Consider the following 23,764-nt stretch of genomic DNA (forward strand, 5'->3'; position numbering starts at 1 on the left):
GTGATCTACTGGACCAGTTCCAACACTTTTACTACCTACCAGTCACTCAGACACAGGGCACACGTTTAAAAATGCTGGACTTCTCCTTTAAACCATCGTGTCTGACCGTCTGTTGTCGTGTGTTGTTGTCGTGCAGCTGATGGAGCTTCACCAGGCCGGAGCTGACTTCCTGCTGCAGGACGCAGCCGGCTGCACGCTGCTGCACCACGCCGTGGAGGCCGGCAGCAAAGAGATCCTCAAGTACCTCATCGACAACGGTGAGAGAAACATATTCACCAGGAAAAACTCACACACTGTTTATGTGTTTATGACGGCTGTTCTTAATGAATATTTTACAGTTTAGACATGTTTTAAGTGATTTTATTACATAAATCTTCAGATTTGTGCAGTAAAAAAGCATAAAAAGGCATTAAAAGAGGATATAAACATATACAGGACTACCAGAGGGAAATAACACGATCATTTGTGACTCCAAATTTTAAATTTCTATAAAACCGTCATTCGGGACAGGATGGAATAAATAAAACTGAATAGAAGAGAAGCTGATTTCTGCTTTTGTCACGTTATTCCGGCGTAAAAATCACTTTTCAATGCTTCACACAGAATCACCTGCAGACAACATGATCAATGTGTGTGTAAAATACTAGAAAAACAAACACTACTTATGTGTGAATATCAGATTTAACTCATTACGGTGGTGGAAAACGACAGTGCAGGATGTGTGAATGTGGCCTGAGGACACACAGACTGAACCAGACTCCATTGAGATTTTGTCGCATTTTTCTACAAACTAAACTCGTGTCGCCAGAATCATTTGCAGCTGATCAGAAATTAATTGGATAAAAGTTTGAGAGAGATCGGCCGGTAAGAATGAGTGGAAGAGACGCTTTTCTGTGTTTCGGGTATTTTCTAGAAATACAGGTGAGATTAAAACAGTAAAACAGAAGAGTAAATCTTAGAAATTAATAAATCTTTAAGGTTAAAAGTGCACAAAATCACTATCACTACTTTTATTTAATTAAAATCAGACTTGTTCATTCAAATTTTACAGTTTAATCTGATTTAATCCCTGTTAGATTGTCTCAGATTATCTGTGATTTCACTCCTGTTGGTGAGTTTCTGAGTGTATTTGATAGACTTTTATTTATTTTATTGATATTTTCATACAAAAAGAAGATCAGGTTGACTTTGAAAACACAGTTTTCACACAGGAGACACACGAGTCTCTTCTGATTTGACCACTGGGGGGCGCCGGTGGTTTTTAATAGCAGCTCTGAGAAAAATACATGGAGTCCTGAAGGATGAATGTAAAATCAAACAACTAGTTAAGAGTCCTAACTAGTTGTGACATCACAGAGTTTAATTCTGGGCAGAAAGTTGGAAGTTTTCGTCGTCACTGAACGTTTCTGATGGATCACAGATGTGTTCACTTGTGCGTGACGGTTTATTTTTGTGTTAGAGTGACTATAAGGAGTTATGTCTTATTGTTTTACAACATTCAATCAAAGAAAAATATTTTTTAAATGTGAACTTTAAAGGTTTTTTATTGTCTCAGAAAACCCCTTTAAACCATAAAACATGAGAATCATTTCATAGACACAGTGATTAAAAACAATCAGGAGTTAAATCAGGATAAGTCATAAGTTTGTTGTTAGTGGACTAAAACGGGAAAAATTATCACTGAGTTTGGTTCACAGTCTGAAGTAAGACTTTCCCACACTGCGTGTCGGTTAAAGGTTCATTAGAGTACTTTATTTACAACCTGGGCCCTATTTTTACATATTCTGGTGTCTCAGTGTCTCGTAGGTACTAAGAGTTTTAGAACTGGTCCAGTAGATCACCTCAGTCGGGCCCAACAGCGGCTGCAAAGTAATCCTGGAGCGCAAATGTGCCTGATCAGAGTAGGTCCACTAAAAGAGCTTGTTTGATCCACTGACAGGCTCAGAGTGTTATTCTAAGTGTGTGACAGCATCATGGAAAGGATCACTACAGAGAGAGACCTGGAAGATCCTTTTGGTTTAACCACAAACAGCACACACACCAGACTACATTCACTAAAACAGGGATTTTAGAGAATAGAGCACAGGAATGGCTGGTCTACTGCTGCCTGGATTGGTTAATTAGTTTGTGTTATATGTGTGTTATACAAATATCGTAATGCATCCGAATTAACCCTTTAAAACAAAAAAGTCACACAATTACACAAACAAACTAAATAATCGAGGCAGCAGCAGACCAGCAACTCACGTGTAAAATTCCTGTTTTTGTGAATGTAGTCTGGTGTAGTTCAATCGCTCATAAAAGGTGATTTTTATAGCACAGTGAAAAGAGCTTGGTTCATGTTTGCTTCCACAGTCTACTGAAGAAAGACCATTTCTCTTTCTGCTGGTATTTTGGAAAACTAAAGTCAGCCTTTTAATGCAGCTCTGCTCACCAGCTGACTTGTTTGTGAAGCATGTTTAAGTTCCCAGCAGCAGGTTAACCTACATAATTAACAGCCTTCAGACTGTGGACTATTAATCACTTTAGGAGTGATTGATCACCGCTCTGTGCACAATACGTCACTGGAGGAAGTGTGTGTGTGTGTGTGTGTGTGTGTGTGTTCCTAAACATAACATAACACACATTCTGTGATGGAAAAGCAACAGAGTTAAGACAAATACACATTATATTACCACAGAAGTTCTGCCCGTCACTTTAGTCAGTTCTTACTGTTTCTCTGGTGAAAACTAATCAAAACTTCCTCTGATCATAGACAGAAACAGACCAGATCCTTTTGGTTTAACCACAAACAGCCGTTATAATCACACACCAGACTCCATTCACAAAAACAGTAATTTTACCTCACAGAACACAGGAGCTGCTGGTCTGCTGCTGCCTCCATCAGTTAGTTTGTTTGTGTTGTTATGTGCTACACAAATATTATGTTGGATACAAAGGAACCCTTTAACACACCAAAGTCAAAGAGTAACTCATTAACAAATTAACCAGTCAGAGCAGAGTTGGACCAGCAACTCCAGTGTTCTGCGACCTAAAATTACTTCTTTTGGCAATGGAGTCTGGTGCCTGGTGCAGCCTGTTTTGTAGCTGCAAACTGAGGCGATCTACTGGACCCATTCCAAAACGTTTGATCCAAAAGGTCCATTTCTACACACAGTTGATTCCTTAAATGTGTTTCTGAGTCTGTTTTGTTTCCGTCTTAGTGCCCACGTCTCACCTGGACATAACCGAGAGAGAGACGTAAGTTTCCATCCTGCTTTTTGTCAAATTTAAATAACAAACTTTATTAAACTTCAGATCTGTGTTCATGTTATTTTACGTGTTATTATTGATGTTTGTGTTTCAGAGGTGAGACGGCGCTCCATAAAGCCGCCTCCTCCTGTCAGAGGAGCATCTGTCACTACCTGGTGGAGGCCGGGGCGTCGCTCATGAAGACAGACCTGCAGGTAAACCAGCACTCACCTGTAACACACACTCCTGTGCTCAACAACACACTGGCTGAGTGAGCATCAGTTTAACTGTCTCTACTTGGTTTAATTGTCTTTGTTCGTCAACAAATCAGATTCCTCCTCCTGATGCAAACTCTGCTAAAAAGTTAGCATGTTAGCATGCTAACTTTTGCTAATTAGCACTAAACACAAAGCGCAGCTCAGGCTGATGGGAATGTCTTTAGAAGCTAAGCTAAGTTTTCACCAACTCTCACCGCAGTAGAGTGCAGTAAAGTACTGCAGTAGAGTGCAGTAAAGTATTACAGTAGAGAGCAGTAAAGTATTACAGTAGAGTGCAGTAAAGTACTGCAGTAGAGTGCAGTAAAGTACTGCAGTAGAGAGCAGTAAAGTATTACAGTAGAGTGCAGTAAAGTACTGCAGTAGAGTGCAGTAATGTATTGAAGTAGAGTGCAGTAAAATACTGCAGTAGAGTGCAGTAAAGTATTACAGTAGAGTGCAGTAAAGTACTGCAGTAGAGTGCAGTAAAGTATTACAGTAGAGAGCAGTAAAGTATTACAGTAGAGTGCAGTAAAGTACTGCAGTAGAGTGCAGTAATGTATTGAAGTAGAGTGCAGTAAAATACTGCAGTAGAGTGCAGTAAAGTATTACAGTAGAGTGCAGTAAAGTACTGCAGTAGAGTGCAGTAATGTATTGAAGTAGAGTGCAGTAAAATACTGCAGTAGAGTGCAGTAAAGTGCTGCAGTAGAGCGCAGTAAAGTACTGCAGTAGAGTGCAGTAAAGTATTGAAGTAGAGTGCAGTAAAGTACTGCAGTAGAGTGCAGTAAAGTACTGCAGTAGAGCGCAGTTAAGTATTGCAGTAGAGCGCAGTAAAGTATTGAAGTAGAGTGCAGTAAAGTACTGCAGTAGAGTGCAGTAAAGTATTGAAGTAGAGTGCAGTAAAGTACTGCAGTAGAGTGCAGTAAAGTACTGCAGTAGAGCGCAGTAAAGTATAGTAGAGTGCAGTAAAGTACTGCAGTAGAGTGCAGTAAAGTGCTGCAGTAGAGAGCAGTAAAGTATTGTAGTAGAGCGCAGTAAAGTACTGCATTAGAGCGCAGTAAAGCACTGCAGTAGAGTGCCGTAAAGTACTGCAGTAGAGTGCAGTAAAGTACTGCAGTAGAGTGCAGTAAAGTATTATAGTAGAGCGCAGTAAAGTACTGCAGTAGAGCGCAGTAAAGTATTATAGTAGAGCACAGTAAAGTATTATAGTAGAGCGCAGTAAAGTACTGCAGTAGAGCGCAGTAAAGTACTGCAGTAGAGCGCAGTAAAGTATTATAGTAGAGCGCAGTAAAGTATTATAGTAGAGCGCAGTAAAGTACTGCAGTAGAGCGCAGTAAAGTACTGCAGTAGAGCGCAGTAAAGTATTATAGTAGAGCGCAGTAAAGTATTGCAGTAGAGTTTACTGCAGTAGAGTGCAGTAAAGTACTGCAGTAGAGCGCAGTAAAGTACTGCAGTAGAGCGCAGTAACGTATTACAGTACAGCGCAGTAAAGTATTATAGTAGAGCGCAGTAAAGTATTGCAGTAGAGTTTACTGCAGTAGAGCGCAGTAAAGTACTGCAGTAGAGCGCAGTAAAGTATTACAGTACAGCGCAGTAAAGTACTGCAGTAGAGTAAAACAAAAAAACGACACTTGACTCCATCATGAAAAGTTAAATGTGACAGATCATCTTTATTTATTGGTCTGTAATGAGTTCCTAATAGTTTTTAGTATTTCTCCTAGTTATTTTTATATTTTCAGTAGTTTTCAGTAGTTTTCTGAACCTTGGCACTAATTACAGTGAGATCACAGTGAAGTCGTCGCTCTGATTCTGTTTCCGTCTTTGATGAAACTCGTCGCTGATGTTTTGCGGTCAGTGAGGCTCCGGCCCGGCGCTCGGCGGCTTCCCGCAGTACGAGGCGTCTTTGTGAGGCGTTCTCAGGCGCGGTGACGGCCACCAGCCTGAGCTGTCCCACCGCCCTCTGGACGGATCTCCAGCAGCATCTGACCCACTTCTATAAAGTGATTAATGTTGTGTGTCATTGAGAAACGAAGCGCCGCAGGATCCCCGGCCTCGCTCCGGCACACACAAAGGCCGCGGCTCTCCGTTGTCATGGTGAAGCCAGTGGTAACAGGAAGCAGCCCATAATCTGAGTTTTTTTTTCCCTCTCTTCTCCTCTGCAGCAAATGAAAAGAGTTCATGTGTTAGTGTGTGTGTGTGTGTGTGTGTGTGTGTGTGTGTGTGTGTCCAGTGTTTGTGTGGCGCTCCGAGGCTTCGCTCCCATTATCCTCCCTTCACTCGTCACATCGAGCTGTCCGTCTATTGATCCGTCTATTGATCCGTCTATTGATCCGTCTATTGATCCGTCTATTGATCCGTCTGTTTGTGTCTGTGGGTCAGATATTAGAGTCTTTACACCCAGAAACTCCACAGAAATGCGGGGAAGCAGCACATGATCATTCTTCTGACTCCCAGAATCCCCCTGGGCTCGTCCGTGTGGCGTTCCAGCTGCTGCCCAGTTGTCCTCCGTCCTCCACGAGGCTTCATCCACCACCAGGAGAGTTTCTCCTGCTCAGGTTTAGCTGGTTTGGTCGTTAAACTGATGTTGGAGCTTCTAACAGGATCAAACAGGCTGCGTTTCTTCTTCTTCTGCTACTTTAAATGTGTTTCTAACGGCATCAAACGGGCCGCGTTTCTTCTTCTTCTGCTGCTTTAAATGTGTCTCGAACGGGATCAAACAGGCCTCGTTTCTTCTTCTGCTGCTGCTTTAAATGTGTCTCGAACGGGATCAAACGGCCGCGTTTCTTCTTCTTCTGCTGCTTTAAATGTGTCTCTAACGGGATCAAACGGCCGCGTTTCTTCTTCTGCTGCTTTAAATGTGTTTCTAACGGGATCAAACGGGCCGCGTTTCTTCTTCTTCTGCTGCTTTAAATGTGTCTCGAACGGGTTGAAACGGGCCGCGTTTCTTCTTCTGCTGCTTTAAATGTGTTTCTAACGGGATCGAACGGGCCGCGTTTCTTCTTCTGCTGCTTTAAATGTGTCTCTAACGGGATCCAACGGGCCGCGTTTCTTCTTCTGCTGCTTTAAATGTGTCTCTAACGGGATCGAACGGGCCGCGTTTCTTCTTCTGCTGCTTTAAATGTGTTTCTAACGGGATCCAACGGGCCGCGTTTCTTCTTCTGCTGCTTTAAATGTGTTTCTAACGGAATCGAACGGGCCGCGTTTCTTCTTCTGCTGCTTTAAATGTGTCTCTAACGGGATCCAACGGGCCGCGTTTCTTCTTCTTCTGCTGCTTTAAATGTGTTTCTAACGGGATCCAACGGGCCGCGTTTCTTCTTCTGCTGCTTTAAATGTGTCTCTAACGGGATCGAACGGGCCGCGTTTCTTCTTCTGCTGCTTTAAATGTGTCTCTAACGGGATCGAACGGGCCGCGTTTCTTCTTCTGCTGCTTTAAATGTGTCTCTAACGGGATCGAACGGGCCGCGTTTCTTCTTCTGCTGCTTTAAATGTGTCTCTAACGGGATCGAACGGGCCGCGTTTCTTCTTCTGCTGCTTTAAATGTGTCTCTAACGGGATCGAACGGGCCGCGTTTCTTCTTCTGCTGCTTTAAATGTGTCTCTAACGGGATCCAACAGGCCGCGTTTCTTCTTCTTCTTCTTCTTCTGCTGCTTTAAATGTGTTTCTAACAGGATCAAACAGGCCGCGTTTCTTCTTCTTCTGCTTTAAATGTGTTTCTTGGATGTACTTCCTGCTTTGTTGTGCTGCAGCTACAGACAGCAGCTAAAGTCACAGTCAGAGTGTTTCTCCATCCCAGATGAACTTCTGGTCGTCATGGTGTTAAAAACCCTCTGAGCGGCTGACGTCTGGCCTGGTGCCCCCCCCATTAGAGAATAACACTGATGTGCTGCTGGAATATACCACTGACAGTCTGCACGGGGGCTTTTATTTTGAAAACCGAAAGGATTCTCTTTGCCGCTCTGAGCTGCTTGACGAGGCGTCCGTCAGAAACAGACCAGGAGCGAATCTTTAGACGCTCCAGGTGGGATTGAGCCTTAAAAAAGGATGTTGATACAAACTGGAGCTATAATTTGACAGATTTGGATTTAATCTAGATAGTTCTTTAAGTTCTTTAAAAGGAATTCACTTTGATAGATTAACGGTTTCCTCTACAGCAATTTATTATTTAATTAAATGAATGCTGAATGTGTCAGATTCCAGTTTACAGTTTATCCTGAAGGGTCGTTAAAGGTCTCGTCTCCCAGCTGACTTTGGGCCGAGAGGTGGAATACACCTTTAAATAAACCTCCTGAGATTAAAGTGGGAAACTTATAAATTCTACAAAACAAATTTTAGGAGAAAACAGTTTCTTGTCTGTAGCGTGATGAAGCTGATCCAACCTCACAAAGTCATAGATTTGGTTCCTTGACAATAAAAAAAAAAAAAACACTATTTATGACTTTTTATTCTCAGAGAATTTTATATTTTTTCTGGTAAATTTGAGTTTTTTTTTTGCTTGAATCAAGTTTTTTCTCATAGATTTACAGTGTAAATCTAAAGTCTGAGTGTTTCCTCTGTTTTTACCACTGATGGTCGTACCTCGCCGTCCAGCTGAAATCCAGTGTGACTGAATGTGTCTGTGTGTTTCAGGGTGAGACGCCCAAACAGCGCGCCGAGAAGGCCGACGACCAGGAACTGGCTGAATATCTGGAGAACCGCCAACATTACCAGATGATCCAGAGAGAGGACCAGGAGACGGCGGTCTGACGTCTGTCCGACACACCCGGCGTCCTCCGAACACCTACAGCCGTTAGATTTATACTCTGGGCATGTAGACGGCGGCATGTCAGCTAGTGCTTCTTCTCTGCTGCGAGGGGCGGCCGGCCGGTAGCCTCTTAAAAATGGATTGTTCTCATTTATTTCCCCCCAAACTGCTTTAATTGATCAGACATGATGCTTTGTTGTGGGTAAACTTGGGTCCATAGACGGCTGAAAACGCCTCTGTCCTCCGCTGGGGTCCAAACTAAGGCACAGAAAAGCCTCCGGACACTAAAGTGAATTCAAACTCGTCTCTTCGGGCCACAAAGACTTTCAGATCTCCTACAAACTGCGTTTTGAATGTGGCTTTTATCGGCTAAACGTTCGCGCTCTGGCCGCTGTGCTTCTGGCCGAACAGTGACTGTATTCATCCGTCTGCAGCTGAACACGACGGAGCTAGAAGCTTTCGCCATATCAGATAGAACGGCTGCAAACACGTGTCTTCTTTTTAAGCTTATAGTGACCTTTTGGATGTATTTGTTTATTCAACAGAAATAAGTGTTTGTTCAGACTTTGGATATTTAACTTAGACACAGATGAATTTAGCTATTTATGACTATTTGTAGAGATTAAAGCCCGTTTTGCTTGTGATCAAACACAGTGAGGCGAGTCGTCGACTCCTTCAGTCTGAATTTCAAATATTTCAGTCAACATATGAGCTTTTTTTGTATATTTTTTGTCTGTTACATAACTGTAAAGCTAATGGCTGCCAGCAGGACGCTTTCATTGTGTTTGTGTATCTACTGAGTAAATAGCTGAGACGCCGTAGACTCGTCAGTGTTTGAACAGACGCTGAAGCCACATTCTGCCAAAGCAGTCTGTAAGTCTGTATTAATAATAATTACATAACGCACCAGTCAGAATGACGTTATATGCTGTATGATACTGGAGTAATAATGTTTGGTTTGATCATTTCTGAGGGACCTGCAATAAAGCACGTCAGCCACAGTTTGTCTGTGAGGACAGTGAAGTTATTCCAGAGAAGAAACAGACATGGCGTCCGTTATCAGACCCTAATGGACGACATGGAGGCCATTAATTCCTGATAACAGACCCCTCGGAGGGCGTCATGCTGCTTACACCACAGTCTCTGCTAAAGAAAAACAATTAGGATGATTTATTTATATTTTCATACATTTTTCAACCAAAATCTAAAGTTTTTCACAACTCAGTTTCCCTGTTAACCCCTGAGGGTCTGACTAATACCTGGATCAATCATCACCATCACATTACACAAACATTGTTCACTTCTCCAGGAAATAGGACGGATCATAGATATGACAGCAGATATTTCTAGTCCCTCAGCTCATAGATCCCTTTGGCTCAGCTGTTAGCCACAAAGCTAATGTTATGCTAGTAAGATTCAGTGTAAATAACACTGAGTACGGTTGACAAACACTAAATATAATTTCACAGCGTGTTTAACAACAACAGTAGCAGCTAACCAGCTGTGTCACTGTCCCTTAATCATTTTTTTAAAGATTCACAACCTGTGAAATGATTCGTTTCATCATCAGAGTTTGATCCATTTGGTCTGAAAACATTTGGAAAGTCTACAAGAGCCTCAAGATTAAATCATTTCATCCCCATTCAAATAAGAACAGGGCTAACAGGAAGTAAGAACAGGGCTAACAGGAAGTAAACACAGGGCTAACGGGAAGTAAACACGGCTAACAGGAAGTAAGAACAGGGCTAACAGGAAGTAAACACAGTGCTAACAGGAAGTAAACAGCCAACAGGAAGTAAGAACAGGGCTAACAGGAAGTAAACACAGGGCTAACAGGAAGTAAGCACAGGGCTAACGGGAAGTAAACAGGGCTAACAGGAAGTAAGCACAGGGCTAACAGGAAGTAAGCACAGGGCTAACGGGAAGTAAACAGGGCTAACAGGAAGTAAACACAGGGCTAACGGGAAGTAAACAGGGCTAACAGGAAGTAAGCACAGGGCTAACAGGAAGTAAACAGCCAACAGGAAGTAAGAACAGGGCTAACAGGAAGTAAACACAGGGCTAACAGGAAGTAAACACAGGGCTAACGGGAAGTAAGCACAGGGCTAACAGGAAGTAAACACAGGGCTAACAGGAAGTAAACACAGGGCTAACGGGAAGTAAGCACAGGGCTAACAGGAAGTAAATACAGGGCTAACGGGAAGTAAGAACAGGGCTAACAGGAAGTAAACGGCCAACAGGAAGTAAGAACAGGGCCAACAGGAAGTAAGCGCAGGCTAACAGGAAGTAAGCAGGAAGTTAGGCGGCTTGGCAGACTGGTGCTCTATGGACCAAACAATGAGGAACATCCAGGTATTTTCATGTTCAGGAAGTTGAACTTTTTTGGAGTCCAGGTCTCTTTAAACAAACGTAGATGTTTTAGCTCCTCAGAACAGTTTGAGCCCAGAACACTTCATGTTTAGTAACTTGTACCTCGATGGTTGATCGTGTACAAAGTGTTAACAGCAAAGCATTCTGGGCCTTATGACCCCCTGAGGGCCTGAGGTCGACTCTGCTCCGTCAGGGTAATGCAGCAGCAGCGGGGAGGAGTCCAGAGGACCTGAAGGAGGACAGGCAGGTTTCCCTCCCCAGCCTCCCTCCCGCCGTCTGATCCCAGCTGCAGGCTTTAACAATGGCCGCCACGCATGACTGAGCCATCAGAGCGCCGGGAGACTCGTTCCTCTGGTCTTATTCTGCCAATAAGAGAAGAACCGAGCGCAGACATTACTCTAATAAATAGAAACCATTCAAGGACCAGTAAGAACCAGTGACAGTGTATTTTGATGCCAATACTTCAGGACTACTAATACACAGTATTTCTACACTGTGGTGTCACTTCTTTTAATCTTAACATTTGAGTATTTCTACCAGGACTGTTTGCAGGTGTCACTTCTGTTTTTTTTGTTTGGATCCTTTTGGTTTAACCACAAACAGCCATTAAATAGCTCTCTTGAAATACACCAGACTCCATTGACGAAAACAGGAATTTTATCTCACAGAACACAAGAGTTGCAGCACTATAGCTACCTGGAGCAGTTAGTTTATTTTTGTTATTGTGTATCACAGAAATAACCTGATCTAACCTGATTGATCTAACCTAACCCTATAAAACACTCAAGTCGCACAATAACACAAACAAACCAACCGATCGAAGCAGCAGTAGACCAGCAACTACCGTCTAAAATCACCACTTTTGTGAATGTAGTCTGGTGTGTGTGCTGTTTGTGGTTAAACCAAAAGGATCTTCCAGGTCTCTCTCTGTAGGGATCCTTTCCATGATGCTGTCACACACTTAGAATAACACTCTGAGCCTGTCAGTGGATCAAACAAGCTCTTTTAGTGGACCTACTGTGATCAGGTGCAGTTGTCCCAAAGAATATGTACAAAAAGGGCTCCGATTTAAAAATACAGTTTAGAATAGTAAAATACTGTAAATATGCTAAACAGAAGAAGAATCTCTAAAAGTTCCATTATGTAAATAAATAAATATATAATATTTTAAAACTCTTAAACTTTTACTTTTAATGAAGTATTTTGTGTGTTTGCTGTTTTTCCTTCACACAGCAGAGAGTCAGTGCAGCGCCGCGACTGTCTGAGCGACCTTTGACCCAGTTCAGTGTGTGAGCAGGCGTTCCCCATCACACACACACACACACACACACACCTGCACACACACCTGTACGCTGTTATACAACCTGACCAAAGAATTACAAGCAGCACTTAAAGGTGCGGCCACGTCAAGAGCAAATATTAGGTCTCACACACACACACACACACAAACACACACACACACACACACTCAACCTGTACAGTGGCATAGCACACACTCCTACATGACACACACACACACACACTCTCTCTCTCCGCTTTATGTTAATGAGCTGAGCTTGTTTTGTTCCTCAGGGTGTGGATTAAAACTTGTGATGTCACCATGAGGCTGGTTTTCAGCATTGTCCATATGCAGAGTGTGTGTGTGTGTGTGTGTGTGTGTGTGTGTGTGAGGAGGGGATGTTCAGCAGCTGAAGGCAGGCAGCGACAGAAGGCGACGACTCCACAGCTCGACCGGCTGCTCCTCTGAGCCCAACAAGTAAGTTCCTGCTGTTTGTTCTTCTCTCCTCTGCAGCCGTTTGATTCCATTTAGAGAAGATCAGAAAAACACAGTTTGTGAAGCTCGAAGCTGAAACGACGAACCGATTCCACCTTTTTGTCGAGCAACAGAGAATTAATCTGCAACTCCTCAAATAATTTATCATCTGAGTCACTTTTTTCCTGCAAAAATATTCTGATTTCAGCTTCTTGATTCACATCAAACTGAACAGTTTTTAGATTATTTTTATTTAAAAAACAATTTGAATATTCAGCATTTTTTACAGTTTTCAGACATTTTTAACTCATTATTTACTGGATACATCCACGTGTGAATGTGCTTATTTCTACATATTAACCGCTGAGTAAAGATCTTTCAGCCGAAGTGATGAATCTCACAAAGAAATGAAAGGAGAGCTTTATTTTGAAAGGGCTCATCAGTTCAGGATGTTTCTGATACTTTATTTTGGTAGTTTTTTAAGAACAGTTTTAACATTGTCCACATGATGATTTCATTAGTTTCTATTAAGGTTTAACTTTGTTTTCATGTCCAGTTTGTGTCTAAATAATCTGGGGATAAAGGGATAATCTGTAGATTTAAACACACACACACACACACACACACACACATATATCCATGTGTATGATGATACACACAGAAAGGTGGAGGTGTGCAGATGTTCTGGCCTCTGGCTCAGTTTATATAACCTCCATGTTGTTTTCATTTTATTGTGTTAATATAGAAGCAGCATCTGTTTCTGTCTCTTTCTTCTTCACGTGTTTGTGGCGTTGACGTCCAGCCGCTCCTTCTTCTTCTTCTTCTTCTTCTTCTTCTTCTTCTTCTTCTTCTTCTTCTTCTTCTTCTTCTTCTTTACCTCCAGCGTTCGTCTCTTTGTTTTTTACGACCCCGTTGTTAAAAAAAATCGAGCTCTGCAGGAGGGAAAGTTTTCTCGGCTCCAAACTCGTCTCGGTGTTTCCGGATGTGAGAGTGAACCCTCGGATTCAGGAGGAAGTTCCTCTAAATGTCGCTCCTGGTTCGGGACCAAAGGGAGCATCCCACTCCTTTTCTTCATGCTAAGATTTCATTGTTTTCTTATGCAAATAAGTTTCTATTCAGGGTGGGGGGAGGCTGGGGGAGGCTGGGGGAGGCTGGGGGGGAGGGCAGAGCTCCTAAGACGTGGCATGGAATCTGTGTTCGGCTTTAGAGAAATGAAACCAGGCTAGAGGAGGCTTTGTTTTGGCCCAATGAATCGGTATTCTTTTGAGGGGAATCTAAAGGGCTCTTTCAGACGCTGCTTGGCCTCCCCCCCTCCTCCTCCTCCTCATCCTCCCCCACTCCTCCCCATCCTCCCCCCTCCTCTTCTTCATTGATGGAGGACAGACTGGAGGCCTGCTGAGAGCCGGTTCTCTGCTCATAAAAGGCCGCAGGAGGAGCGAGAGGAGCAGGATTCGCTCTGCCAGCTGACATGTGAAAGAGGAGTCTGTCATCTCTCAGCACAATGACAACAGAGAGGGAGAGAGGTGCTTTGTGGGTAATTGACTCTCCTTTTTGTCGAAGCTCGCGCCGCAGCTCGCCGTCATCAAACGGCGGAGCGGCGTTTAAAGGAGGAGCAGAGTGACGGTGTGAGAACGGGAGCGGCGCCTGAATACATTAGCCTACTTCTATAATCCCAAGCTGCCGAGCCACAATAGTCCGATTATTATTGTTATTAAGCCTCAAGGATGAAAAGGGAGCAGGTCTGATCTGATCTGGACTCACTTTGAACCATCTGGACCAAACAGACCAGGCCACACCGGGCCGGGCCGGATCACGCCACAGATCCAGATTCAGATCCAGATCACAGCGGCCAGCAGCACACAATTAGAAACCAGATCCAGATCAGAAACCAGATTTAGATCAGATCCCTGATCCAGATCTCAGGTCTGAGTGTTAAAGAGGTGTAGAGTGAAATGAGCCGTCTGTCATGGAGGGATTATAGGACAACAAGCCCCCCCAACACACACACACACACACACACACACACACACACACTCACACACACTCACACACACACACACACACTCACACACACTCACACACACACACACACACTCACACACACACACTCACACACACTCACACACACACACACACACTCACACACAGGCGCACACACACACACACACACACACTCACACACACACACACACACACACACACACACACACACACACACACACAGCTCTTAGTTGTTGTTGTTGCATCTTTGTAGTTTTTGTCTCTTTTTGGGTGAATTTTCTTTAAAATGCTTTGTGCCAAACATCCATTCAACCATTCACATGAAGAAACATCATTCAGCTAATAATCATAATAATATTAACAATAATAATAATAATAATAATAATATTAATAATCATAATAATATTAACAATATTATTATTATTATTATTATTATTATTAATAATAATAATAATAATAATAATAATAATAAACTGTCATGTTGCATCACAGCGTCTCTTCGTCCTTCTGACTGCTTGTGTTTTATTTATTCTCTTGTGTTTTATTTATTCTCCTGTGTTTTATTTATTCTCTTGTGTTTTATTTATTCTCTTGTGTTTTATTTATTCTCCTGTGTTTTATTTATTCTCCTGTGTTTTATTTATTCTCTTGTGTTTTATTTATTCTCCTGTGTTTTATTTATTCTCCTGTGTTTTATTTATTCTCTTGTGTTTTATTTATTCTCTTGTGTTTTATTTATTCTCCTGTGTTTTATTTATTCTCCTGTGTTTTATTTATTCTCTTGTGTTTTTGTCTCTGCAGAATGAGAGGTTTGTTCTCCGTGACGCTGCTGCTGCTCGTGGCCCTGACGCTCACCGCCGAGGCCAACAGGAGAGCCAAGGGCCACAAAGGTGGGACGTTCAAGCCAAACAACTCACCAGCAGAACCCTTTAATCTCAAACCGTCTGCAGTAAAAACCAGCGACAGTTAACGACGACGTTCTCTGGATTTGACTTAGTTGTCGTGGAGGGTTTGAAGTTTTAACGTTTTCTGAGGGCAGATTTGTGCTCGTGACCTCAGAGCATCTAAAATCCTGCTTAAAGCCTCGTTTCACTCAGACTTTAGTAAAAGTTAACAAGTAAAAGTCAAAGTGCAAAAGTAAATTTAGTTATTTTAGTTACTTGGACGAGTTCCTTTGCAAAAAAAAAAACTAAACACCTTATGTTAATATTTAGTATTTGGTAGGTAGAATAAAGCCGTCAGCAGTGAAGTGGGAGGACGTTTCTGTTTCCCAGAATGCCGTTCACCACAGCAGGAATGTACAACATGTACCGTAAAATAGGGGGGAGTGAAACAGCAAGTTTTTCCTGTTGGAAAACAGGAGCGTTCACACCTGTGAGCTCTGAAAACCATCTTCAAAGACGAGACATCAGTTTCTCAGACGTGGATACTCGTCATTATCATGCAGACGCCTTTATTTTTGTTAATTTGGCTCATTTTTGTGTTAAAATCCTTGATTGCAGCATCAAAAATCAGCATAACTCAATTAAATCTGAACACACAATCATCAAACATATATTTTTAGATTCAATGTGACTTAAACACACCAAGGAAATCACTATTTACCTAAATAAAAGACTCTTTACAACTGCAGAACTTGCCTGAGAATCTTCACGTTTTAAAGTTTCCTTCAGTATCGAACTAATCCAGTGATATTTGTCTGCATGTGAATAAATACATTGTAAACAGGAAGTGTTGACTGATACTTCGGCAAACCTTTCATGGAACAAAAATATATTTGTAAGTCGTAGCCGTCAGCGAGTGTTTTATGAGCTGGGACGCTCTGAGCAAAGTTTCCCCCTCATTTAAAAACCAGTTTTGCTGTTTCTTGTCTGACTGGAAGTCACTGACCTCTTATCTCTTTACATTCATCTGCTGAAGGAGGTCAAGGAGAGGAAGGAAAACTGGTTTTACTTCATAAAACAACTGGAGGCCGCTTCTTTTTAGACCATATTTGTTGGCATTTTGTCAGATTGGCTCCATGAAAAGTTTGCCGAATTACCTGGTAACACTTCCTGTTTGCAGTGTTTTTAGTCACATGCAGAGAAATATCACTGGATTAGTTTGATACTGAAGGAAACTTTAAAACGTGAAGATTCTCAGGCAAGTTCTGCAGTCATATGGAGCGTCATTTATGGATACTTATTCCTGAAGCACATCCCAGATAATTATTTCTTTGGAGGATTTAAACCAGAGTGAATCTAAAACTATGTGTTTGATGATTGTGTGTTCTGATTTTACTGAGTTATGGGTACGATTTTTGACTTGAAATTGAATTTGAATTGAAAATCTTCACACAAAACAACATGTAGGCAGGAGCCATCAATATAAACATTCACATAATCAGAGGGGGACGTACTTTTAAGATTCTTTAATGAGGTAGCAGAGCATTTCTACATGTTTTAAAACACAATAAAAGAAGCATTGGACTGAAAACTGAGGTGTGCAGCTCCATTGTGACACTGTGTGCTCCACCAGGTGGTAAACATGAGAAGTCCAGGCCTGCTTCAGAGTGCTCCACCGCAGAGACTCAGTTTGGGAAATGTGTGCCAGAACACGGAGACTGTGGAGACGGTCTGAGAGAGGCCACCTGCAAAGATCGCACCGACAAGATCCACTGCAAGATCCCCTGCAACTGGAAGAAGGACATCAGTAAGAGTCCAAACACACTGAACCCCAAACATTGATCCTGGTGGGAACAAAACATGTTGGTTTTGGTCCATTAGTAAAAGAGCGTGTGCCGTTATATCGCTCTCTGCACACACACCAGACTCCATTCACAAAAACAGTGATTTTAGCTCACAGGACACAGGAGTTGCTGGTCTACTGCTGCCTCCATCTGTTGGTTTGTTTATGTTATTGTGTGACTTTGGTATTTTAAAGAGTTATTTCAGGTCTGAACTAACATGTTAAAACACAAAACGTACAGCAACTACTGAAGCAGCTCCTGTGTCCTGTTCTCTAAAATCCCTGTTTTAGTGAATGTAGTCTGGTGTGTGTGCTGTTTGTGGTTAAACCAAAAGGATCTTCCAGGTCTCTCTCTGTAGGGATCCTTTCCATAATGCTGTCACACACTCAGAATAAATCTGAGGTGATCTACTGGACCAGTTCCAACACTTTTACTACCTACCAGTCATCCAGACACCAGAATTGTAAATTATGTAAATCCAAACTGCCAACATTCATATATTCTTTGTTATTCTATCTTATTTATCTCTACTTACTACCACTATTTGACATTCAGCACTTCTGAAAGTGAACAGATTTAAAATTAGATTTTTCTGGGTCAGGTGATGTTGGAGGAGGCGGGGCTAGCAGGCAGCATCACCACGGCTGATTGGCTGAGACAATAATTGTTAATATATATTTAAATGTATATTTTTAAAAGTGAAATAACGAAAAACCCTTTTCACAGTGACCCCTAGTGGTCATTACAGGAACTGCACGTAACAATGAAATAATAATAATGATAAACTTTTATTTATACGGTACTTTTTCCAAACGACAGTCAAACTGCTTCACAAATAAAAATAAAATGGTTAAAATACATTAAAACAGAAACAGAAACAGCAAATTACAAGATAAAACCAACAGGAGCAACAAGTTATGAAAACAGCAGCTAAAAGTGGGTTTTTAACGAATCTGACGGGTATTTTTTAGAGCTGCTGAACGTTAATCTGTGTGTTTAAGGGTTAAAAATGTCGTGTTTCTCCTTCAGGTGACTGCAAGTACAAGTTCGAGTCGTGGGGATCCTGCGACGCCGCCACCAACACCAAGAGCCGGTCAGGGACGCTGAAGCGGGCGCTGTTCAACGCCGAGTGTCAAACCACCGTCAAGGTGTCCAAACCGTGTTCCCCGAAAGCCAAGAAAACCAGAGGTGAGACGTGAGCGCCGGCGTCCTCGGATCCCTAAAAGCAGAACTAGTAGCAGCACAGCGCAGAAACTCCTCGTTAGAAATGAGGCTCGTTAATGTAAAACGAACCAGATGATGGCCGTCGCTGGCGTAGCTGCACGTTAGCTCGCTTATTTACACGGTTTCATAGTAAAGAAATCAATAATTTGACATAAAATATTGATTTAAAAAGCTGATTTGTTTGTGGAGTTTGTTTGTTGACGCAGCGTGTACGAAACGGTTACGTTAAAAAAAAAAAGAAACACACAGAACATCCATCTGAGAACTCCTGAAACCTTCAGCTAACTGGAACTTATTTAAGACACAATAATAAATATTTATGTTTTAACGACGGATCACGTTTTTGCACTTCATTCCATCGGCTCTCATCGTAATAAGACGTCAGTGTTGAGTTTAAACTTTTGTCTCTGCGGCAGTTTTTAACTTTCTGCAATAATTTATTGCAAAATAACCAAGTTTTACTGTAGGTTTTTGGTTGTTTGGGTTTTTTTTTTTTTTTTTAGTGCAGCAGATCAGAGTCAGCAGTTTGCTTCTGTAAATTCTTCGATCAAGTTTTAAACAGAATATGTTGCAAATTCTAGCGCAAATCTTGAAAACGCAACACAATAATCAGAACAAAGAAACTTTAAGTCCAGAATTTAAATCTTTTAAATCTAAATACTGCAGAAATGTACAAAGAGCAGAACAGTTAGCTGAATAAATCAAATTTAATGAATCAAACTCTCTGTAGATCTAAAGTGAGTCTAAATTTTACTGAAAACGAGTATTCGTGCTACATAAGGAAGCACAAACTAAACACTTATCTTTATCTTCCCGCCTCAATCCTGAAAGATTCCTGGACACGTTTTTCCTGTCAAGTTATTTCAGCGAGTTCTTAAAGGAGACTTCCAGTGTTTCTACCCATGATCCTCTGTGTCCACATCCTGGTGTCTGAGTGACTGGTAGGTAGTAAAAGTGTTGGAACTGGTCCAGTAGATCACCTCAGCCAGCAGCCACCAAACGGGCTGCAATGGCTGCAACGTGATCCTTTGGGACAACTGCACCTGATCACAGTAGGTCCACTAAAAGAGCTTGTTTGATCCACTGACAGGCTCAGAGTGTTATTCTCAGTGTGTGACAGCATCATGGAAAGGATCCCTACAGAGAGAGACCTGGAAGATCCTTTTGGTTTAACCACAAACGGCACACACACCAGACTACATTCACTAAAACAGGGATTTTAGAGAACAAGACACAGGAGCTGCTTTAGTCATTTCTGTAAGTTTTGTGTTCTAATATGTTATAGTTCAGATCTGAAATAACTCTTTAAAACACCAAAGTCCCACAATAACACAAACACACTAACTGATGGAGGCAGCAGCAGAGCAGCAGCTCCTGTGTCCTGTTCTCTAAAATCCCTGTTTTAGTGAATGTAGTCTGGTGTGTGTGCAGAGAGCGATAGAACGGCTGTTTGTGGTTACAGTAGGCCCACTTTAGTGATCAGGTGCAGTTGTCCCAAAGGATCACGTTTGGTGGCTGCTGGCTGAGGTGATCTACTGGACCAGTTCCAACACTTTTACTACCTACCAGTCACTCAGACACCAGGATGTGGACAGAGAGGACCCAGGGGTAGAAACACTGGAGGTCAAGTTACTAAACACCACAATTGTTTAAACAGCTTTTTCTGCAAAATAACAAAAGTTTCACATTTCAGCACAAATATTTGGAAAAACTCATCACAAAAAAAAATCACGTTGGCGAGATCCTGATGTGTAAATCAGAGCATCTGATCAGTTAATGCTGATCAGATTCCTTATTAACACTTCTCTCTCTCTCCAGGGGACAAGAAGTCAAACTAAAGGGTGAGAAGAGACGCAGAGGACGGCAGGATCTTCTTCTCTTCCTCCAGCTGAACAATCGTCTTCCCTCCTTCATCACACACACACACACACACACACACACACACACACACACACACACACACACACACAAAACAGAAAAACCGAGAGACTCCTCCAAAACGCAAAAACCACCTTCGACTTTCGGCCCTTTTTGACTTTTCTTCTTTGTTTCTGATTTGATGTTCTTGTGTTTATTCGGACTGAAGCGTGGAAAGATTTCCCAGTTTCCTCCCACTAGATGGTAATAATGAATAATTCTGTCCTCATAGCTGGTAGTTTTGTCTTAACAGTGAATCTCAGATTAGTCCCTTTGAAGCTTTTACAGTATCTTAAGCTAAATTAACATCAGAGAAACAGTCCGGTCAGCCACCAGATTAGAAAGGCTTGTGTTTTAGAATCACCTTTAAATTGTGTAAAGAATTAGAAAAGGCCTGGATGGATCTGTGACGGCAAACAAATCCTCTATAAAATCTATTTTTTGAACTACAGATTATTGACGTTGCAAGATGAGACTTGTATAAATGAACAAATTAAATACTGTACATTGTTTTGGTGAAGTCTGGTCTGTTCATTGACGTGGAAAATCACCCGAGAGTTTAATTTAACCCTTAGAGGTCCGCGATCATGTTTTCAAAGCGCCGAAACAAAAAACCTCGGTCACCTGGAGACCGAGGTTTTTTGTTTCGGCGCTTTGAAAACATGATCGTGGACCTCTAAGGGTTAAGTCAAATTTACAGATAATTAAGTTTGCATGCGCAGCAGGAAGTACCGGTGTTTAGGCGACGCCTTAGTGGTCGAGGTCATGAGGACGGGAGCAAATCGGTAAGTCGGGTTACGAAGAATTAAGAGCGGTTAAGTCAAACCAAAACTTATTTTTACTGACATAAGTCACGTCAGTGTGTTCTGTATTTAACACATTGCTTTCCTAAACCTAACCAAGTCGTTTTGGTGCCTAAACTTAACCAAACTGCAACTGTTTCACAAAGTTAACGTCACGTATGTAAAACTGCAGTCATGTCGCTTTGGGTCGTGTCACACAGACTCGTGTTAGCTCCTGCTAGCTAACATGACACAGTGAGAAATGGCAGCTAACAGGCTGAGCAGTGATGATGCTAACACGGGCTACACGCGGCGTTAGCTTGAAATTCCTGCTGTCGAACACGAACATTTATTCTTTCTAAAGCACAAAAACAGCTGCGCACGTTTCTCCTGATAAACTCTCAGACGTTCAGGTTTGTTTTCCAGCCCTGTTTCTGTTACTGTAAGTAAGCTAACGTTAGCATGTTAGCATGCTATATTAGCAATAATCCAGCAGAGGAATTTGGTCATCATGCTCAGAGGTAGCCGTGAACCACAGGCTGTATGTGGGAGGTGGACGTAGCCACTGGACCGCTGTTTGGAAGCCTCGAGTTTGCCTTTATGGGAGTCGCCATTTTGTTTTTTGGAGCCAGAAGTGACGGCTTCCTGCTCACTAACCAATCAGAGGAAGTCTTCCTAGAATGAACATCACTTCTGGCTCCAATAAACCAAGATGGAGACGCCTACAAAGCCAAACTTGAGGCTTCAAAATGGCGACGGCTCTTCAGCATCGGCTTCAAACTTCTTCATACAGTCTGTGCCATGAACTGATGAGAAGCTTGTGGGGCAAAGAAACGTCAAGGTCCACTTTAACTACGACTCCCAGGGTGCATTTCAGCAACAAACATCCAATAAGCACAGAGTTTAAAACCCGCTGAGTCCAAATCATTTTACTTTTGGTTTTTTGGGTCCATTTAGTGTGACGGTTTGTTTTCAACTGATTTGATGAAGTTTCAAGTCTGATTTCTCGACGGCAACAGCACCAGAGGCTCATGGGTATTGTAGTGTTTGGAGCTGGAGCTTTGGAGTTTGGAGCTTGGAAAGAATCACACTTTTAAACCAACTAACAGACCGTGTCAGGTGACCAATCATCCAAACTCCTCAAAAAGAAATGACCGTGTGGTCCTTTACCTGCCGCATGTCACCGTAGCGTCCTGCCGCGGCAGCGCAGGAGGCTGCAGAAGGTTTTCCTGAAGGTGACGTTGCAGAGGGCGTAGCAGCCGGGGTTGATGGCGCTGTTGATGTAACAGAGCCAGTATCCCGTGGTCCACAGGACGCCGGGGATGGAGATGTGGCAGAAGGCGGCGATGACGGCCATGATGTTGTACGGCGTCCAGGTGAGGATGAAGGCCAGGAGGATGGCCAGGATGGTCTTGGTGACCCTCCGCTCTCTCGCCATCACTCGCAGCCGCCGTCTCTCCTGAGACTTGAAGCTGGGGCAGGCAGAGAACGCCGCCGAGGCCGACCTGTGGGGGTCCGTGTTGGAAGAGGAGTCGTTCTCGATCTTGTTGTAGTCGTCGTTGTTGGGGTGGCGGGCGGCGGTCCGAAGGTGACACCTCTGAGACGACGGGTGGATGTCTGCCGGCTCCGAGGTGTCACCGGGACTTCTGGGCACTTTATGGCTCCTTCTGGGCTTCAGGCTGCTGGACTCTGATTGGTTCAGAGACACTTCTGAGCCTGGGTCACTGGTCACCAAGCTGCGCCGCTTCAGCAGGAAGTCTTTTAAGGACGGACTGGACGCCTTGAGCGCGCCTCGCTCCGACTGGAGCACGCTCAGTCGGCTGCGGCTGGCGGTGGACAGGCGGCCGTACAGGCAGATCATGACGAGCGCCGGCAGGTAAAAAGAAGGAAGCGTCGTCCCCAGAGTGACGGCAGGACTGGCGAGCAGCTGGGTGTAGCACTTTCCGTCGGGCACCACGCGTCTGCCGCCGTCCGTCTGCCAGCAGAGGATGGCGGGGGCCCAGAGGACGAAGGACAGCAGCCAGGCGGCGCCGATCATCAAACCGGCCATGCCGCCCGTCCGCCGCGCCGGGTAGCTGAGCGGCCTCGTCATGCACAGGTACCGATCCAAACTGATGATCAGCAGGTTCATGACGGAGGCGCTGCTCACCACGTGGTCCACGACCAGCCACATGTCGCAGACGGCGGCGCCCAGCGGCCAGCGGCCCCGCAGCAGGTAGAGCGCGTACAGGTTCACGGAGAGCAGGCCGACGATCAGGTCGGCCGCCGCCAGGCTCAGCAGGAAGTAGTTGTTGACGGTCCGCAGGCGGCGGTTCACCTTGATGGACAGCATCACCAGCGCGTTGCCCACGACGGTGACGCCGCTGAGGGAGGTGGTTACCATGACGATGAGGACCAGCTGAGCCGTGCCGTACGGACACGCCGCTCCGATCGGAGGCTGCTGACAGGAGGCGTTAACGCAGGGGCGGAGCCAGGTGGAGGTGTTGAGGTCGGGCTCAGGTGTTCGTCCCATGTGTCCTGAACACACACACACACACACACACACACACACACACACACACACACACACACACACAGTAAAGGTTTGTCTCCAGGTGTCTCCAGGTGTACAAAATAAAAGCTTTAACGAGGAGCTGTGTGAAACCTGATTAATGTCCTCAAGTGATGTCACTCGAGTCAGCTAAAAAAACTGCAAGTTTTTCAAAATAAAAGCACGTGTTGGTTTGGAGTTGGAGCCTCTTTCCACCTGTTTGTTTGCGATAC

General features: G+C 43.4%; 3 protein-coding genes across 4 annotated transcripts in view; 2 read left to right on the plus strand and 1 right to left on the minus strand.

The window, feature by feature from the left end:
- The window catches only part of dgkzb (diacylglycerol kinase, zeta b), a 61,762-nt gene extending 52,535 nt beyond the window's left edge, over window positions 1–9,227 (plus strand). For both annotated transcript variants that reach the window (XM_070830483.1, XM_070830482.1), the window contains 4 exons: window positions 137–257; window positions 3,204–3,240; window positions 3,347–3,446; window positions 8,112–9,227. In XM_070830483.1, the coding sequence (XP_070686584.1) occupies window positions 137–257; window positions 3,204–3,240; window positions 3,347–3,446; window positions 8,112–8,228 (375 nt within the window). In that variant the 3' untranslated portion in view covers window positions 8,229–9,227. The remainder of the gene's footprint in view (window positions 1–136; window positions 258–3,203; window positions 3,241–3,346; window positions 3,447–8,111) is intronic.
- Window positions 9,228–12,292: 3,065 nt separating this feature from the next.
- On the plus strand, window positions 12,293–20,731 carry mdkb (midkine b). The gene is made up of 5 exons (XM_070831126.1): window positions 12,293–12,352; window positions 15,152–15,240; window positions 16,868–17,041; window positions 18,108–18,266; window positions 20,121–20,731. The coding sequence occupies exons 2-5, from the start codon at window positions 15,153–15,155 to the stop codon at window positions 20,138–20,140; spliced, it is 441 nt and encodes a 146-aa protein (XP_070687227.1). The 5' UTR covers window positions 12,293–12,352; window position 15,152; the 3' UTR covers window positions 20,141–20,731.
- Window positions 20,732–22,181: 1,450 nt separating this feature from the next.
- chrm4b (cholinergic receptor, muscarinic 4b) lies at window positions 22,182–23,513 on the minus strand. Its single transcript, XM_070830354.1, has one exon. The coding sequence runs from the start codon at window positions 23,511–23,513 to the stop codon at window positions 22,182–22,184; it is 1,332 nt and encodes a 443-aa protein (XP_070686455.1).
- Between the last annotated feature and the right edge of the window lie 251 nt (window positions 23,514–23,764).

Source organism: Pempheris klunzingeri, chromosome 5 (genome assembly GCF_042242105.1).
Source record: "Pempheris klunzingeri isolate RE-2024b chromosome 5, fPemKlu1.hap1, whole genome shotgun sequence".
Lineage (NCBI taxonomy): Eukaryota > Metazoa > Chordata > Actinopteri > Acropomatiformes > Pempheridae > Pempheris > Pempheris klunzingeri.

Coding starts and splice junctions, on each gene's coding strand:
- mdkb (XM_070831126.1), top strand. CDS start 15,153: ATGAGAGGTTTGTTCTCCGTGACGCTGCTGCTGCTCGTGGCCCTGACG. Junction 15,241..16,867: donor GAGAGCCAAGGGCCACAAAG/GTGGGACGTTCA, acceptor GTGCTCCACCAG/GTGGTAAACATGAGAAGTCC. Junction 17,042..18,107: donor CAACTGGAAGAAGGACATCA/GTAAGAGTCCAA, acceptor TTTCTCCTTCAG/GTGACTGCAAGTACAAGTTC.
- chrm4b (XM_070830354.1), bottom strand. CDS start 23,513: ATGGGACGAACACCTGAGCCCGACCTCAACACCTCCACCTGGCTCCGC.